The sequence below is a fragment of the Rhipicephalus sanguineus genome, chromosome 8, assembly GCF_013339695.2.
Source record: "Rhipicephalus sanguineus isolate Rsan-2018 chromosome 8, BIME_Rsan_1.4, whole genome shotgun sequence".
NCBI classification, from domain to species: domain Eukaryota; kingdom Metazoa; phylum Arthropoda; class Arachnida; order Ixodida; family Ixodidae; genus Rhipicephalus; species Rhipicephalus sanguineus.
The window spans coordinates 72,468,859-72,488,132 of NC_051183.1; the positions used below are offsets into that span (position 1 = coordinate 72,468,859).

General features: G+C 47.0%; 1 protein-coding gene across 1 annotated transcript in view; it reads left to right on the plus strand.

Moving 5' to 3' along the window:
* Positions 1-17,822, plus strand: part of LOC119402085 (metalloproteinase-like) — a 69,264-nt gene extending 51,442 nt beyond the window's left edge. The window contains exons 11-14 of the mRNA XM_049418274.1: positions 4,792-4,962; positions 12,644-12,785; positions 12,853-12,981; positions 17,699-17,822. Of these exons, the coding sequence (XP_049274231.1) occupies positions 4,792-4,962; positions 12,644-12,785; positions 12,853-12,981; positions 17,699-17,794 (538 nt within the window). The 3' untranslated portion in view covers positions 17,795-17,822. The remainder of the gene's footprint in view (positions 1-4,791; positions 4,963-12,643; positions 12,786-12,852; positions 12,982-17,698) is intronic.
* The last annotated feature ends 1,452 nt before the right edge of the window (positions 17,823-19,274 follow it).

Consider the following 19,274-nt stretch of genomic DNA (forward strand, 5'->3'; position numbering starts at 1 on the left):
TTCTCTGCAGAATGACAAGTAACAGTATTGTGGATGTTTTTCTACTTCATGAAAATTAAGGTGACTAATGGCATAGTGCGTACATTGCATGTTTATTTTGCCTTAGTTACCCCACGCGAGTTTACAATGGGCTCTAGAAAGGCCGCTTTTCCTGCTTTCGCTCTGACTGTGCTCCATGTTGCCCGCAAACCTGGATATTCTTCAAATCGAGCGTTTCTTCAAGTAAGCGTGGAACAGAATCATCCAGTGGAAATAATCGCGAAATGACACTTTACCAAACAAAATTCTTTGTTACGCTACAAATAATATTAATTTGAAAAGCTACCTACGCTCATGCGAAGCATCCGGGCATACTCTTTTTTAAAGACGTGCAACATGTTGGGGCAACTGTGTCAAAAAAGACAGAGGGAAGGTGTAGTGGTAGAATCCTTTGCATCAAGGGTGTGGTATTCAGGCAGTCAGGTATTCTACCGCAGAGACACGCCAGGCTAGGAAACTGCTCGGAGAAAACATCCTTTGCAAGCGTAATATCGGTGCAACGTCGATTGTGGTTAAAGTGCACTGGCTACCTAATTTTATAACAAAGCAACAACGCTACATATGTGTTCCTAGGTGCAGGCGTCACGTCAGGTTAACAGCTGTGGTTCCATTGTTGGCTCCACTTTTTTAGCAGTCTAATAAACATTACACTTGTATTCCTATAATACAGCAAGTTATAATCAAGCGTCGCTCGACCCCGGATGAATACCGTAACGAATGTTACGTACGATATTCACACCATCGCGCCATAAAGCGCAGTTCGTTTCGATAATACTGACATATCTGCTCTTACGTGAGTGCTGATGTTACGTCAGATCATAAGTTACCTTCTAAACGCCAGTGTTGTCGACGTGCCTCGTAAGCCCACGATGTGCACACAGACTACTACACTTACTGAAACACGTTTATCGACATCGTACCGCTTGGCGCAAATAAAAAAATAAATGCAGCATAGTAGTACTCGCTGACTGCTTCGCATGAAACCGATTATCACGAGTGTGGTATGTGGCGATTTTTTTTCTAGCTCCTTTTAATTTTTTAGTAAATTTTGAGTTTTTTACATATATCCCGAAAAAATGTTTTGTCAAATAAAAAAAACAAAAAAACTCACCAGTTTTTGACGTGCACATTCGCGTCAGTTCGGTAAGTCTGAGGGAGATGGTACGGTTTTTCGGGATGTAGGTGCGCTTTGCATGGGAACCCGTTGTCTAAGAAACGTCTAGAGAATATAAGTTCACGACTTCTTCTAGCTGCAGAACTCGCCTATAACGTTATTTCTGATCTCAAAAGAGGCGCCTTCACCTTGCCTATCGGCCATTATTCGCTTGAGAGCAATACGCTTAAATGAATAATCCAGGCCCCAGATGATCCCTGAGAAGACATTTGGGACAGCTACGCAAGAGTGATGTGAAGACTGATTAACAGCGGAGCTGGTGGCCTTCTCAACTCAAGCTTTCCACTTCTCTTTCCCACCCTTTGCTATTCTATACGAAAGCATAGCATGGCTATGCTGTGCTTTAACCTCTCCCCCCATGTTCCCCTTCTCCTCACGCCCACTTCTCTTTCCCACCCTTTGCTATTCTATACGAAAGCATAGCATGGCTAGGCTGTGCGTTAACCTCTCCCCCCATGTTCCCCTTCTCCTCACGCCCACTTCTCTTTCCCACCCTTTGCTATTCTATACGAAAGCATAGCATAGCTATGCTGTGCTTTAACCTCTCCCCCATGTTCCCCTTCTCCTCACGCCCACTTGTCTTTCCCACCCTTAGCTATTCTATACGAAAGCATAGCATGGCTATGCTGTGCTTTAACCTCTCCCCCCATGTTCCCCTTCTCCTCACGTCCACTTCTCTTTCCCACCCTTTGCTATTCTATACGAAAGCATAGCATGGCTATGCTGTGCTTTAACCTCTCCCCCCATGTTCCCCTTCTCCTCACGCCCACTTGTCTTTCTCACCCTTTGCTATTCTATACGAAAGCATAGCATGGCTATGCTGTGCTTTAACCTCTCCCCCCATGTTCCCCTTCTCCTCACGCCCACTTGTATTTCTCACCCTTTGCTATTCTATACGAAAGCATAGCATAGCTATGCTGTGCTTTAACCTCTCCCCCATGTTCCCCTTCTCCTCACGCCCACTTGTATTTCTCACCCTTTGCTATTCTATACGAAAGCATAGCATGGCTATGCTGTGCTTTAACCTCTCCCCCCATGTTCCCCTTCTCCTCACGCCCACTTCTCTTTCCCACCCTTTGCTATTCTATACGAAAGCATAGCATAGCTATGCTGTGCTTTAACCTCTCCCCCCATGTTCCCCTTCTCCTCACGCCCACTTCTCTTTCCCACCCTTTGCTATTCTATACGAAAGCATAGCATGGCTAGGCTGTGCGTTAACCTCTCCCCCATGTTCCCCTTCTCCTCACGCCCACTTGTCTTTCCCACCCTTAGCTATTCTATACGAAAGCATAGCATGGCTATGCTGTGCTTTAACCTCTCCCCCCATGTTCCCCTTCTCCTCACGCCCACTTCTCTTTCCCACCCTTTGCTATTCTATACGAAAGCAAAGCATGGCTATGCTGTGCTTTAACCTCTCCCCCATGTTCCCCTTCTCCTCACGACCACTTGTCTTTCTCACCCTTTGCTATTCTATACGAAAGCATAGCATGGCTATGCTGTGCTTTACCTCTCCCCCCATGTTCCCCTTCTCCTCACGCCCACTTCTCTTTCCCACCCTTTGCTATTCTATACGAAAGCATAGCATAGCTATGCTGTGCTTTAACCTCTCCCCCCATGTTCCCCTTCTCCTCACGCCCACTTCTCTTTCCCACCCTTTGCTATTCTATACGAAAGCATAGCATGGCTAGGCTGTGCGTTAACCTCTCCCCCCATGTTCCCCTTCTCCTCACGCCCACTTCTCTTTCCCACCCTTTGCTATTCTATACGAAAGCATAGCATAGCTATGCTGTGCTTTAACCTCTCCCCCATGTTCCCCTTCTCCTCACGCCCACTTCTCTTTCCCACCCTTTGCTATTCTATACGAAAGCATAGCATGGCTAGGCTGTGCGTTAACCTCTCCCCCATGTTCCCCTTCTCCTCACGCCCACTTGTCTTTCCCACCCTTAGCTATTCTATACGAAAGCATAGCATGGCTATGCTGTGCTTTAACCTCTCCCCCCATGTTCCCCTTCTCCTCACGCCCACTTCTCTTTCCCACCCTTTGCTATTCTATACGAAAGCATAGCATGGCTATGCTGTGCTTTAACCTCTCCCCCCATGTGCCCCTTCTCCTCACGTCCACTTGTCTTTCTCACCCTTTGCTATTCTATACGAAAGCATAGCATGGCTATGCTGTGCTTTAACCTCTCCCCCCATGTTCCCCTTCTCCTCACGCCCACTTGTCTTTCTCACCCTTTGCTATTCTATACGAAAGCATAGCATAGCTATGCTGTGCTTTAACCTCTCCCCCCATGTTTCCCTTCTCCTCACGCCCACTTCTCTTTCCCACCCTTTGCTATTCTATACGAAAGCATAGCATGGCTATGCTGTGCTTTAACCTCTCCCCCATGTTCCCCTTCTCCTCACGACCACTTGTCTTTCTCACCCTTTGCTATTCTATACGAAAGCATAGCATGGCTATGCTGTGCTTTAACCTCTCCCCCATGTTCCCCTTCTCCTCACGCCCACTTCTCTTTCCCACCCTTTGCTATTCTATACGAAAGCATAGCATGGCTATGCTGTGCCTTAACCTCTCCCCCCATGTTCCCCTTCTCCTCACGCCCACTTGTCTTTCTCACCCTTTGCTATTCTATACGAAAGCATAGCATGTCTATGCTGTGCTTTAACCTCTCCCCCCATGTTCCCCTTCTCCTCACGCCCACTTGTCTTTCTCACCGGTTGCTACACCATACTGTAGATGGCTATGCTATGCTTTACCTTCTACAATGTTTTCCCATCGTCTCACCACGTATTACTTCTCTACTCTTCCCTTTCCCACCCCTTGCCATACTATACTATACAAGGCTATGCTATGCTTTACCCACTCCCCTCCTCCTTTCTCTTTTCACAGTCACATCTCTCGTCCTCACCCTTACTCCTCTTGCCTACCCCCTTGCTTTACTGTACTATAGACACCTATGCTATGTTTTAACTCCTCCCCTTAATATTTTTATCCTCCTCACCCTCACTGTCCTTTCCTGTGCCTTTACCATACCTAAGCATACATGTTATACTGTACATCGTTTTGCCAGCGTGACACCATGAATGGGAATGCTACGCTATACCTTCTCTCTTCTTGCTTACCCTTCTCCTCGTCCGAACTTCCTATTCTAACCGCTTTCTATACCCTAATATACATAGTAATGGTACAAATGGACATGGCTATCGCCATGCGTATCCTACAAATGGTTTTGCCCCCGTGACGCCAAGCAACCACGTGAGATGACAGCATACGACAGCCCGTGCCCCTAAAAAGCGCTCTGCACATAAAAACGCCTTTCGGACGGTCCCTGATAATAAAGAATATGCTGTTGATGGTCTCATTAGTGGTAACCATATGCTGATTTTCGTTCAAATTAAAATGCACATAATTCAACTGATTCTAGGCTTTGCTTTCAGTATGTAAATCAGGTCGAATGTATGCACATGAAGAATCGCCTTATGTTGCTGTTTGTTCTCGTCTGTGCGGCCCTTTGCTACTCAGTGTGAAAAGACAACTGTTTACATTACATGTGTCTTTTGTACTCTACGATGCGCAGGTTGGGTTGTTCGCACGATGGTACGACTGCTCCAGGTGTGGTAAAGGCATTTATACCGGACAGTACACAGTGTCCATGGGGCGATGGATACATTATGAGTTATTTGCAAGAAGACATAAGAAGCATGCAGTTTTCTCATTGTTGCAAGTATGATATTCAACGAATGTCCTGGTAGGTACATAGAAAGGGTAGTCCTATGCAGCTTACATAATGAACGTCTGTTTGAGGGTGCGCATTTCTCTTTCCGTATACTTAGCCACTAAAATATTTAATTGAAGTAAAAATGTTAATGTTTTACGATTATAATGTCGATTGATTATTAGCACAATGCGTAGTTACGCATCCGAGACACCATAATTACCTATTCACTAGGGAATAAAACACATCAGCGTGCGTTTATTCAATTATTCTTTCTGATGTTTAAAGCGTGTTCAGGGCAAACTGAGTTGAAGAGATCGACATAAGAAGCCACATTGTCTTCGGATACACGATAAAATAAAATAATACAGAGGTCACACAAGAATTTCGTGCACATGCGTGATCGGGATACAATGAAATATGGCCTAAAATTAATGGGTAACCAATAGGTTGGAGATGATGAAGTGGGCTGAGTGCGAGGCGGTCTCCTTTTTAATGACCGAACATGCTGATTTTGTAAATAAAGGAGGTAAATATTCTCTCTCGCAGTGCTTCAGAACACGCGGAGGCTTGCAGTCACCATTCGCACCACGCCAAGAATCTTAGCAGCGGTAGTCAAATTGAACATCCAACAATACCTTGCGAAGATGATGCCTTATAAGCTCAAGGTGCTAGCTTTGAAGCTGCCGCAGTTGCGTTTCACGTCACAATCCTCTTCAGCTATCTGGCCTACGCATCAGCGACGCCGACGACCGTGTGAACCTTTGTGAATGCGTTAGAGCGGATAACAGGGGCGTAGCAAGTGCTATGCTCGTAATCAAATTTGCTTTGAGTGGCATCACATTCATTTTAGCTTGGTGGTTTTGATAGCCACTAAGCTGAAATACCAAGTATGGCAACTATCAGACAATAGAAATTAACGGGCTGTTCAGCGACCCCTTCAGCTGCAACGTTTCCGCAAAAAGGCTCTTCCAACCCGCGTTGGAGGTCGCACACAACCACATGTCTTTTACGTGTAGACGTACTAACTCTTTCCACCCAAAGTGATGACAAGTTCTGAGCAACCGACCAACTAGCCCACGTTTTAAACAATATCAGAATACGCTTTCAACATGCTCGTCTTTGGTAACGCATTTACTTCTGAGCCACCACGAAAGACACGCGCCGCTTCAAGCCACCTGAGAGCCACCGGTTTACACACGCCATCGTGCGACTGTAAAACATAGTCTCAACGTTCACTTGTGACGGATATCTTCATCAACCTACCAGCTCTGAATAAGCAATGCGCATAATCATTCGCGGGAAAGTGGCCACCTACTCACCATGCTTCTCTGCGACACGCAGACTTTACACCGTTCAGAATCGCGAAGGCAGGTAGATTGAGGTCAGCTGTCCCGTCGGAATGTGAGAGTATGGGTTGCAACCATGTGCGTTTATCGGCCCACGCCCCCATATTAAAACGCCCTTCATACCGTCTCCCTCGTCCCTAAGAGCCCTTTCTCTTCAATTTTTACAACATGTCTGTGTGGTGTACGCCGACAGCAGGCCAGCATTTTAATGTTTCTGCCGTGTTAGGTACATCCTTCCGCAACCAATAGTCAACCACGTCACCGACACCCAGTAGGGCCCATTCTCGTGCGTTTGCGAATACCGCATCATTTTCAGCTCAACATTAAGATATAGGAGCTAGTGCTCCTATCGTGAACATTCGCTAAGGCATATCGCTGTTGGCCCGGCGTCGTGAGTCGTTTGTCCCACCTCAGTCGATTATCTTTGATGTCTATTTCTGCGCACTATAGCCCCAAAGACTACAAACGACAGCTTCTATACTTGAAGCTAGTCCGATGAATATGCCTTCAAATCTTCTCCTTGTCATGAGGAAGTTTACAACACGTGTCAAATGCCGGGCGCCTCGCTGGTTTCGTTTTAACGCCGTGGCTTGTCTGTGAACGAAACATCGATAAAGATGCAAGAAATTTACATCATGTTCCTCTAAAGGGAACCATGTGTGGATGCGATGCAGCGGGGGTATTGTTATCTTGAGCGGGGAGATGGCGTAATTTTATTTTCTTGCGTTGTCGAGCCTGTGCCTTCCTCTGGCGTAGAATCAGCACTGTCTTCCAGTCTCCATGCAGCTCCCGCTGCGTGAAACTGCCGGCGTCCGAGGTATTCGACTCTCGCAAAGTAGCAAGATCATGTGCGTCTGCCTGTCTGCAGTCCATGTCATTGGTGTCGTCGTCGGATTATTCAGCAAGGGAAGGAGAGCACGAGCGCCCCGCGTCTAGAGCCACAGAAGCAGAGGCGGCCACCGGCCACTCGTGCCACGTCAAGACGCCGGAGGCGTCGCTGCTGCTGAGGCGCGCGAGGGGGGGGGAGCGTAGGAGAGGAGAGAGAGGGAGAAGGGACGCGCATGCGCTGGCGCTCATCGCGGCGTTGCGCAGGAGAGAATGAGGCGCGCGAGAAGGGGGAGCGTAGGAGAGGAGAGAGAGGGGGAGGTGACGCGCATACGCAGTGGAGCGCGGACGCTACCGGATCAAGCTCGCTCATAAGATTCTTCGCATGTAATAAAATCAATATAGGTCATCCGTTCAAGTGAGAATCAAGCCCAGGCTTTCTGCGCCGCAAGCAGGTGTTGTAACACAGAGCCACACCATTCTTTTTTTTTCATGGTATTTATTCTACAGAGACGTGGCACTTGGAAGCACTTAAGTACAGAAAGAGAACTAATATGTTCATTCCGCTTGTATCACGACACAATGACGAGCACATACCAGTAAAGAATTCGCAGTCATCTATAGGAAGGAATGAAGGAACAGGACAGAGAGGAAAGGCAGGGATATTAACCAGTCTAGAAGAACCGATATGCTACCCTACACCTAGGCAATATATGGGGGAACTTTAGAGATAAAGAGAGAAAGATGGAGAGCACGCACGCACAGTCACACACAACTAACATTCATGATAACGCCGTTAGTCTATAACCGCTGGTGCAAGTCTGATGTGTTCGAGACGTTGAGCACTGCCTTCGTCGCCTTCACCCGCGATGACCTCTCAGGTCGACATTCCAGAATGGTTTCTGTCGCCATAGGTCTGGGATATATGCGATCAAGAGCGACTGCGAGTGATTTTCTCTGCGCATTGTAGCGAAAACAGTCGCTCAACATGTGCTGTAGTGTCTCCTCGCTAACACAGCTGTCAGAAAACGGGTTCTCAGCCATTTCGATTCGAAAGGAGAGTGAATTCGTGTAATCCGCTCTTAGCCATAAACGGCAAAGCCGAGTGGCGCCATTTCGGCGTAGCCCAGTTGCTGTTTGAAAACGTAAAGTGGTCTCGCAGTGTTTGTGGTGGTTGTGCAGTCTGCTTGCTGCATTCGAAGTGGAGGAAGTGAATTCTTGTGCGGCCACTCGAAGTTGGCTGGAAGCATCAGTCCTTGATATGGGTATTGTTTCGAGCCTGTCGCCTTGAAGAACTGATCGAGGAGCATGGTCCGCATGTTTATTGCGTATCATGCCGCAGTGATTTAGCAGCCACTGAAATATCACGTTGTGTCCTTTCTCTAACGAAAGATAGAGGAGATACAAAACCTCGAAGATCAACTGCTCGTATGGTCCGTGTCGCACGGCTCATAGCAAAGATTTGGCTGCCTTCGAATCGCTGAAGATTGACCATCATTGAGGCTGTTCCCGGCTGACTACACAAAGCACAGCGCGAAGAGCGACAAGTTCTGCTGCCCTTGATGTCGGTGGGTGGTCTACATCTCTAGAAGATTGCATGAAGTAGGTTGCCTTTCTGCTTACTGAAATACATAGCCTGTGGAAGACACGCACGTTGAAGAGAAACGCAGGGCCAGTAGTTTCTTCACCAGCACACATCGTTTGTATGGCCACTCAGCTAATGTGTATACGAGCATATGGAAATTTAGCCAGAATGGTATACTGCAATGATGAGGTGTTTTTCCTTACCGCCGTTCCAGTGTGTAAATGGAAAAGTCACTCAATTGCTTGAAGTTGCTGGGAAAAATTAGCACTGTGAATGTCACGTAGTCAGAGGAATCTCCTTAACTAATGTTATAATGCGTGACAGAGGCATAGAATCGCGCCATGCGTCAAATTATGTGAATTGCGCAATGAGTGGGTGCTTTGAAGGTCCACCCATTACAAAGCGCTAAGGCATAATTATTAATCATTGTCAGCAACAAAATCAACAAAGTGTGCAGCAGCGCCGGTGCGTGTGACAGCTTACGGACGCGCACTGAGTACTTCGCCTGTGCGCAAAAGTAAGAATTACGGCGTAATCGGCACTTCGCAACTGTATTTGCAGCAGGTATTCTAGAATAGTTCAAATAGCAAATCTTACGCGCACAGACGTTTGTTTCCTTGCAGCAGGGTTAAGGCGTCCACCGAGAACCCAATGCAGGCTAGCAATTAAGAAGGGGCCCGGGAAGCCATCGCGTTCTACACTTGAGGCAAAAATCAACCGTAGTTCAAGTTTTACAGAGAAGCTGTATACCTCTACTCTGCAACGCTTTCGTGTCCGTGGGCACAAACGAAAGGCCCCTAAACCACAAACAGGCGCTCGCACTCACGTATTCCTCTGCTAGCAGATGCGCGCGCTCCTTGCGTTTTCACCTCGGATACCAAGAAAGGGAGTTCGGAGAGGTAGACAGACGAGCCGAGGAATGCGTTTGTTGTAGACTCGTGCGCAACTGCAACGCCGACCTCTGGGTGGCTTAGGGGCCCTTTTACAATTGACGGCAAACGGCATATCTTTCTTTGCAATCTGGCTTACAGCATAGAACCCAATATTCGTTTCAATAAAGAACATCACAAAACAAGCATCAAAACCACATGCTGGTTGATAAGGCACCTGTGATCAGTGGGAGCACCCTCCCACGTGTTTTCGCAAAAGATTAGGATGCAGGTGCTTTGAACTTTACACGAGGGCTTCTAATGACGTCAAACGGCCCTTCTTTCACCCTGCGTGTGTTTCCCGCTTATACTGCCATGGGGAGACCACAGGCAATTAAGGACACCAGAAGAACACCGTGGATCTAATGCTCGATGAAAGGAACAAATTTGTGTTGCTTAAAATGGTCGCGGAACCAATCACGGTCTACCACGGTGACCAGAGTGATTACTACAAGCATTACACTAAAGCAATACTAAAGCTTACCCCTCCCCCCCCCCCCCGATCACCATGCGTGGTGTTTGATACAGCGTCGCTGTCCAACCACTGTCAGAGCCTGAATTGGGACCCTGATTCTTCCCCTTCATTGCCGATTTTGCTTCCCACATAATCCTGAGTGTTTATTTTCTCTTAGTACACTCGGCTGTAACCTACATCGCCAGCACTCACAACATTGAGGTGCCTATTGCTTCGGACACTGGTGATACCGCGGTGGCTGCCAACCACATGTCCTACATAGCAAAATCGAACGAAATCGGCCAAGCAATTTTGTTCGACTGTCATGCAATTCCATGATGTATACGCAACAGTGGTCTTCCGCGTCCACAAATGCTGGAAATTGCCCAATAACACTGCTTCCCAGCTACCTACTTCTGTATGACGTCACCATACATCACACAGTTCTCACTATTATGGCCAACCAGAGTTACCTGTCATTGGCATACCTGACTAAATAAATTGGTTCGCATTAATTTTGCTCGGTGAAATTTGAACCTTAATAATATCTGGGGTTTAACGTCCCAAAACCACGATATGATTATGAGAGACGCCGTAGTGGAGGGCTCCGGAAATTTCGACCACCTGGGGTTCTTTAACGTGCACCTAAATCTAAGTACACGGGCCTCAGACATTTTCGCCTCAAATTTGAACCTTTGCTTAAAGATGGCGTATCCCCTTCTTTACGCGATACATAATCTGACTCTAGCTGGCCTAAAAGCTCTTCTTTCTTTGATTTGTAACATCTCTTTTCTATCATCTTCTATCTCCATTACCTCTTTCTCCAGCACAGGCTAGCGAGTCATCTTGAGAACTGGCTAATCTTCTTGTCCTTCGGTACGTTTCTTCTTTCACCTCATTCTAGGCAGCAGCTCAACTCATATGAATGTGCTTTGGGCAGCCGGGAAATATAAACCTCGGTCATCTCGTCAAGTTATCATGACAGAATGTGTGCCGTTCAAAAATTTATGTGGCGAATTCTTCCACAGGAGCTTGCAGCTTTACGGCCTAAACTACATTCATCGCTTCGTCCAAAATATTGTGTTTATTATTCAACCTCTCATTGACTTTTTGAAGAATGGCACACTCTACCCACTGGATTCAAATGGTGGCTTGTTGGGCAAGTTCATACATAGTTTTTGGTAAAGGGAATCCAAGCAGCACAACAAACAGGAAAAACCTATACAAGAAAACAGAGAAGAAAGAAGAAGGATGCTGCATCATATCTGCACATCCTTCCTGCTCCTGAATAGAAAGGGACCAGCATTCTTCCTGTTCCTTTTTACTGTTTTCTTGTGTCAGTTTTTTCTGTTTTTTTCGCGCGGTTGGCCTTCCCTTCGACCGCGGGGTTGTGCAGAATGTTCCGCCTGTGGACTCATCACATATCTGACCTCACGATTGATATAACATCACGACCGACGGTTTAGGTCGTGAAAGAAGTGCGCTGCTGTCCCTACTGTGTTACCACATACGTTATTACTCTCAGAATGTTCACTAGTTATGCTGGCGATTTAGCAAGTTTTCACCTGCATGATGTCGTTGTGATGCACGATCGTCCACGCCGAGTGCTTATTGACCTAGGTGTTTTTCAGGACGTTTTTGTAAAAGATGCGAAATAACGTAATACGCGTGAGCTCTATTCCGCAGCTTACTACTTCGCACCACTCGTAAACCAATGGAGAGACCAGGAAAATCAACAAGACCTTGACAAACACGTTTGAATAATAAGTTCCCACCAAACGCAGATAGTGGTAACCTAATCTGGCATTTTTACGATCACCTACAATTCTTCCGTATTAACACTGCCAGCTCTTCACCGTTCCACACTTTATATCTGGTGGAACCAACTCTTCCTGTATACACCGTGTAACCTTTCTCTGCGACCTTGACGAGTGAGCAGGCTAGTGCTAACAGTGCTCACGTTGACCACGCGCGACAGCTTGCAACCTATGACTGTCCCGTTTACAAAATTAAAAGGAGCGCAAGTGCCAGTATAACCGCCACGTTCACTTTTCACCAGTTGCGCACGCTATGCTTTAGTTGCGGTCTCGTGTACAAACACGTTTCCCCTTAAACAATCTATACCGGGCAGTTTGGCTCATGACTGATATCATGCACGATGTTCCGGCATGTCCCGAAATGTCATCCGCTGTGACGTCGAGGAACATTTTGCACGTTTCCAGCTCAAATCGCGCAACTCTACGATCACTAGGGATATATAATGACACCCAGATGGTGCTTCGGCTACCGGGGGCAATGTTGTGCTTATGAAAGGAAAATCTAAGAGAGAGTTCGTTGAGAAAGAAAGTGAAGTTTGCGGAGTGTGCGCTCGCCGGCTATTTTCATGAGTGATCGGGCTCTGCTTGTAAATACATCATGTAAATTCTGTCCTTTGCCGGTGTGCCATAGCCCGTATCAATATCATATCTGAGGGCTGCTGTTAAATATGAAGTACTATTAAAGCAAATACCGCACTAAATGTTCATTTGAAACACTGCCTTATTTACTAACGTAACAATATTTTCTCTTTCAGGTCTTTTGAGGCAGCTTGCTTGCACATAAACATATCAGTAACATTTCCAATAACTCGTTACGAACTGCCAGGAGAATTTGTGGACCTAAATCAGCAGTGCCGAATAATGTACCCCCAGCTTAGCAGAACACACTTCATCGATGTTAGTTTGAATTCATCCTTGGTTTTTGGATGATATGAAGCGCTCTTATGATTTGTTTTCGTTGTAGAGAGGAAGCAGCCGGAGGAGCTGCAGAGGTTACTGCTTAGTCCCTGGAGAAGATTACGGGCCTGCGTCTGACGGCCAGTGGGATCTTCTATTCCTAGACGGCACTACTTGCTCGGAAACACCGAAGGCTGTACGACAAGTTTCTATGTCTTTCTTGTTGTGTATGCTGTGCTAAGTTGAAAGCTTACGTGGGAACACCTTCCTTTCAGCAGAAACACAAGAATTACACAAAACGCGTGTGATGATGACAGTCGATGTTAATGCTGTTCCACTGTGAAGGTGTGAAGCGAGAAAGTGTATCGACTGTTGTAACACGCCGGGTATGAGCTGTGTATTTGCAGCTAACTTCCTCACGCCTTCTCCAACATGCCACGTCGGTTGGCAGCGCGGCGTGCTCAAAGATTGAGTCCCATGTTTACGCACTGCCACTGATACTTTAGCGGTTCACAGTGCTAAAGCATTGAGCTGCCATTGTGAATACGCTGCAGCATCTAGAGGGGCGTGTGTGGACTCAGAAGTCTCAATGCATGGTGATGCACCGGCACATCATTCCGCTGAGCGTTATTGCCTTCTCTTGCCGTCATAGAAACGACAATCTGCGCCTCAATGGTAAACTTCAGAGACGTCATTGAGGCGACCGGTGTGCCCTAGATATAAGAGCAGCCTGCGTTATGCCCACCCTTCGACCACACTTAAAAGCCATTCACGTACTTTCAATCTGCTTTACTCATATCCCAACGCTTGTTTCCTCGATTAAAATAAAAATTGCGAACCTGGGCGTGCCTACGCACCTTTTGTGTCAGCATGAGATATAGGTCCGTTCGTTTCCCTGCGCAACCTGAACCAATTCAAAAGGGGATTCACCCTTTCATTTGTTTCAGAGCTGCAGAAATGGCATCTTGCGAATAGCGTTCTCCACTTCTAAAAGAACAGGAGAGGTGCAGAGCTAGTTTACAATATTCAGCAACCCCCTCCTCCACTGAAGATGCCGGTTTGGCAGAAATATGCAGGTACCGCCTTGGAGCACCGCAGACGATGCAGCACATAGTCGTGGGCACAGTTCAAAACTTGCGTCCTTCCGTTTCTTCTGTCTATGCGAAATGGGGCTTCTATATAGCACAAGAACCAACTAACGTGTGGTTCGAGACTCCTCAAACTTCGGCCGACGACATGCATTATTTGTGCAGATCATCACGCCTATACCTCGCCGGCATTTCAGCCATGATCCCCTTTATACGTGGCTTCAGCATCGTGCGAAACACAAAGTTCACGCAATTAATGAGACCTTACAGATAATAATACCAAGGAAAGTGTAGGGAATGTGCTTTGTAGTAATTAGGATATAAATGAGAAGAAAGTAAAGTAGATGAAAGGATAACTTGCCGCCCGCTGGGACCGAACCTGCAACATTCGAATAACGCGTGCGATGCTCTACCACTGAGCTACGGCGGCGACAACCTCCAGTCCACTTTATGGAGCATATATGTGCATTTGAACCTAAAATATGTGCATTTAAACCTAGAATTGAACCGCTATACTTTCCTTCGAATTATTGTCTGTTAGTTCTCATTATTACTGTGTCTAACGATGAAAAAACTAGCTCTTGAAAGTCATCTTCGCTCCAAAGTTTACCCAAGGAGTACACCAGGGTACACGAATGCAATAATGTACATGAAAGGGATGGAATAGCTTATAAGTTCAGGGTGGTGTATGATAGCGGGGACAGTAACATACGACATCACTCAAAATGTGCTAATAGGCCGTGAATATCTGGTGTTTTGACGTCAGATCCTCCTCGTAGTACTCGCCATCCCGATCCTCCCGTCGCACCAGCTGTGCGTCGGGTTTCAAAGCCTTCGCCCAGTGTACTACCGGCCTCAAATGAAACTCGAACAGCGGAAGTATTCGCAATGGTATAGTGGGCGCCCTCCAGTCACCACCATTGACAGGCGCGCGCATCCGGTTTGGGAGCACAGCACATATCCTCGCCTGTATATGGTGATAACTGGACGGCGGGCACTATACCCTTGCGAATGCTTGCCGCTGTTCGAGTTTCATTTGAGGCCGGTAGTAGGTCACAGGAGAACGCTCGCGTAGGGTGCACTTGCTCGGCGCTTGCAATGCGTGGCGTGCCTGGCCCTTCCTCCTATTCTACACCCTATAAAAGCACGAGGCTGCTTACGGCACCAGTTGCTCCTCTTGGCGTGCCTTGGTGCAGTGAACTAGAAGAGGAGTAGTGGGCTCAAGGGAGTCGAACTGGTGGCGCTCGGGCTTTGGGCTGAAGCACTGGGCACATACTCTATGTATACATGCATCGCAACGGTCATTACACGCTTTTCGCAGCAGTGTAAGCCGCCTTCATTATTTTGTGTCGCGTGTACCCTCATCACTGCTCCCCACCTGGTGCCGCGACCATCGAGACCAATGTAACGTCTGTGACCGCGGGTAACATCAACGGCTTACCTACCCCGTTGCTGTGGCCGCACAATCATTCCACTACCCTTCTTCGACTTTAGTGTGGTGTCCGTGCGCGCGCTGCTCCTATTTGTCAGACTGTGTCCGTTAGCACGCTAACGTCACCAATTTCCCTACTGGATCTGCTGTGGTGCAGTGAACTAGAATAGAGGTAGTTCTCACTGGCGTCGAACGCGTGAGGCCTCAGTTGTCTCTTCAGCCACTAAGACATGCACCAGGGCACACGAACGCCTACGGGCGAGTTTCCTACCAGACACCTAAAAAGGTTTTGGGTCGCTACCAAGCTTTTCTTTCTTCACTATCTCTTCAAGTCTAAATACTTCACATTTGGACTCCTTCAATGCATTGCTTCGCGATGCATGTGCAGTGTAGTCATGTGTATATATAATATTTATCGCGTTTTCTTCTCCAGCCAGAAAGAAAGTTAGCGCGCATTTAGTACATTGTTGTAAATAGGTCAGTCACATGCCTTTTAAGAATTCATAGACTCCTGATTGACGTTTTTATAACTAGGTTATTACTTAAGCAATTACAGCCGCTATTATATTTACAAGACATTAACTGAAACATTACTGGCGGCAGCTCAAAAGTGCTGGGGTCAATATGTATTCCCAAGCTTTGCTTCCAGTAGCGCCGCTCGGCTGTTACTTGACGCCGTTGTTCTACACGCTGTTTTAATATAAACATAAAAAATTCTAAGCCTGGGAAATCTAAGAGCGGAGCTGATAAGCAAGCGCCTGCACCTGGCGAGCGCAGATTGACTTCTTTCTTTCTTTCGTGCTTACATTATCTCATTTTACGTTACCCTCTTTTCTCCTTTAGTTCATCCTATCCTCCCATCATTCCTTCTCACCTTTGCTTCTCATTCTAACCTCTTGCTATACTATACTGTACATGTTTATGATGTGGTTTACCCCCTGGACGCCACGTTGTCTTCCCCCTTTCCCTTTTCCTCAGCGAAACATCAGTCCGCTTGACCCTCACTTCCCTTTCCCATTTCCTTGCTAAATTATACATCAGACTTTTTCATGCTTTAGCTTCTCCCCTCCTCATTTCCTTCCTCCTAACCCACCACGACAGTCGCGGTTATGGTACTCGACTGCTGACCCGGAGGTTGGAGTATTGAATCCTGGCCGTGGTGGCCACAATTACGATGGCGGCGAAAATATTAAAGCCCGTGTACTTAGTTTTAGTGGCATGTTAAAGAACCTCAGGTGGTCAAATTTCCGAAGCCTTACACTGCGTGATCATATCGTGATTTGGAGACGTTAAACCCCAACAATTATTATTATTATTATTATTATTATTATTCATTCTTTCCGCCTCCCATTCACATCATTCCTCTTGCCATCATTTCCCCTTTCCACCCCCTTGCTTTACTATACAATGCGTGGTGATGCTATGCTGGGGCCTCTCACATACCCGCTTACTGCGGCGCATACCTACCGAGTTTCTATCTCTCCGAGCTTAAATATATCGGCTTTTTAAAAATAACAGATTCGCCGCAGGGCGCACCATTCAATGTGGTAGCAATAAACAGGAGCAATATAAGAACTAAGGCTAGCAGCTGACTCTTTCGGATTCCATCTCGCGTAACTCGGCAAAACGCTGGTTAAGAGAATACGGCAGTTCGAGGGACTAAGCCAGTTTTCGTGCTTTCAGTCCTTTAAACTCGAAACATTGAGCACAAAGCAAGTTCACGAAGCATCGCGTCTGCGCACAGATGAGTGAAATGGGATGTTGCTGCTCGAGCGACGCAGTCCCCGCTCCCCTCCTCCCACCTCCACCAACGCGCACTCTCCTGGCGAAAGACGGCCGGGGCGTTTTTTCTCTTGGGTCATCGATTGCAGGCCTCGTAGGCGGGGGATGTCATTGCGCCGTTCATGCGACGGAGATGGCCGGCTCGTTTCATCTCTACTTCAGCCCCATTTGTCCCCAGCGCTTGCATGCTTTTACTCGAGGGTAGAACATAATATGCGCGGGGCGATGTTATCGATTAGGACTTTATACGAAGCCTGACGGTGACGGCGACAGCAAAAACCCGCCGGTAGGCTCCATAAAATTTCTATCGCAATAACAATAGATGCTTAAACTCAAATGTCTGAATGTGAGCTTTAGACCTATTACCATGTATTGCTTCTCAATATTTTGGGCACCATGAGTTCTACAGCCATGCACGAATGTACAACAATTACCGCTCGATGTGCGGGTTTACTACGACAAGGGAAACACAGCCGTGATTTAAGCACCCTACTTCATATGTGGAACACAGTAGTTGCCAGCTAGTTCTTATATGTGCAACCAGTGTTTCTCACTTAATATGGCTTTCATGTACAGATTGTTTCTGATTGACATTCGTATCTTACCCGCAGATATGTATAAATGGAGTCTGTCGCCGAGACTTGAGGGTAAAACGCCCGCAAAACCCTTACAATGAACGTACAATGAACGTAAATAAAAAACCTTAAGGTCCATTCCACCCTTCCGTTGTGCGTGACCAGAGAGGCTGTATATAGGGGCGGCCTGGTCAGTATAACTTTTTATGAAATACAGAAATTTTCACCATATGTTTGTTGTACATGTGTTTCATTGTTAGCCATAGTATTCACTAGCCCTATATATCGGTTCTCAACATCGTCTTGGCGTAACAGTAGGCTCGCGTGGTATGTAAATAATCAAAGAGCAACAGAAATGGTGCCAACAGTTAAAAGTAAGAATAGGCCTAGTGCGTTCAGTTAGGGGCACAACCACTCTCCGAACGTGCAGCGCCAATGTGGCCATGTCGAGCGTATTGTTCCTGTTTCCTTCCCGGTGCGTAGCTTGATGTTAGGTGCGGTTAACGCCGTTGCGTTCAATAGCAACGCGAAACAAGCCCCGCTTGCTGTTTTGTGCTTACGCAGTGATTCCACTCCTGCGCCAACTGCGCCAAAATACGCCAAATTGTATTTACTGCGCCATCCTGATAATATCGACGAAAATTGCGCCAAACTGTACCAGAGTCTCGGCTTCGAGGGCGTCAATCACCGGCAGTTGCACCGCCGGCGCCTCAGAACATGTGCACCTTGGTCTCAGGGCCGCCAAAGTTACAACCACGGACCAAGAATTATTCCGCTGAATAAACAGCGCTCGCGCATGCATGCTGAGTAAGCCATGACGCCATGCACGGCGCCAACGCAGCTTCTGTTGTGCAAGTCGGCTCGACAGCGAAACACGCTCTCCACAGATGCTCGTGACGTCTAGGCCGATTGGCAGCGTGAAAGTGTGGCGGCGATTCATCGCCGGACGTCGCCTGTTCCAGAAACTCTGCTGATAGCTCGTTTCAAGCGTCGCACGGCATGTAATGAAAACAATGCTTAGTAATAACTATACGTGTGCGGCTAAAAGATCTGGAATCACTAGAAATAGATATATGAAACAATATGTAATTTACCGTGCTTCGCGTATGTTAAAGAGCACGTGAACAGTGAGACCACATTGAAATTTTTCCGCAGGTATACTTTTTCCATGGGTCTTTATTCAGAAGAACTGTGTCGTAATTCCTCCCACCAGCACATACGGGCTTGTAATCACTCTGCGGTAAATACCCCTTAAAAGACCCTGCCCTTTCGAGCTCGTGAGTGCTAGAGGGTTCCGAATCGAATTTCTAGCTCGCATTTTTTAAAGATAGTCACAGTTTCACCGCAAGGGTGAAGCAATGAATATGTGGCATACTTTTCTTCTTCTTCTGGCACGATACACTTGGGACATAAACTAGTAGTGGGCCGTTGCTGAGCAGGCGACGTGAGAGATGGTCGGTGTGGACGAGGCTGGTCATTTAAGTCGCGAATGCTCAGCAATTGCAGACGCAATTTGGCGACTTCAGCTGCGAGATCTTTTACCGTTTCTCGAAGGGAATCTGCTTCGGAATCGGAGAGGTGTGGGCAGCGTTTATGACTGCCGGAGCAACGT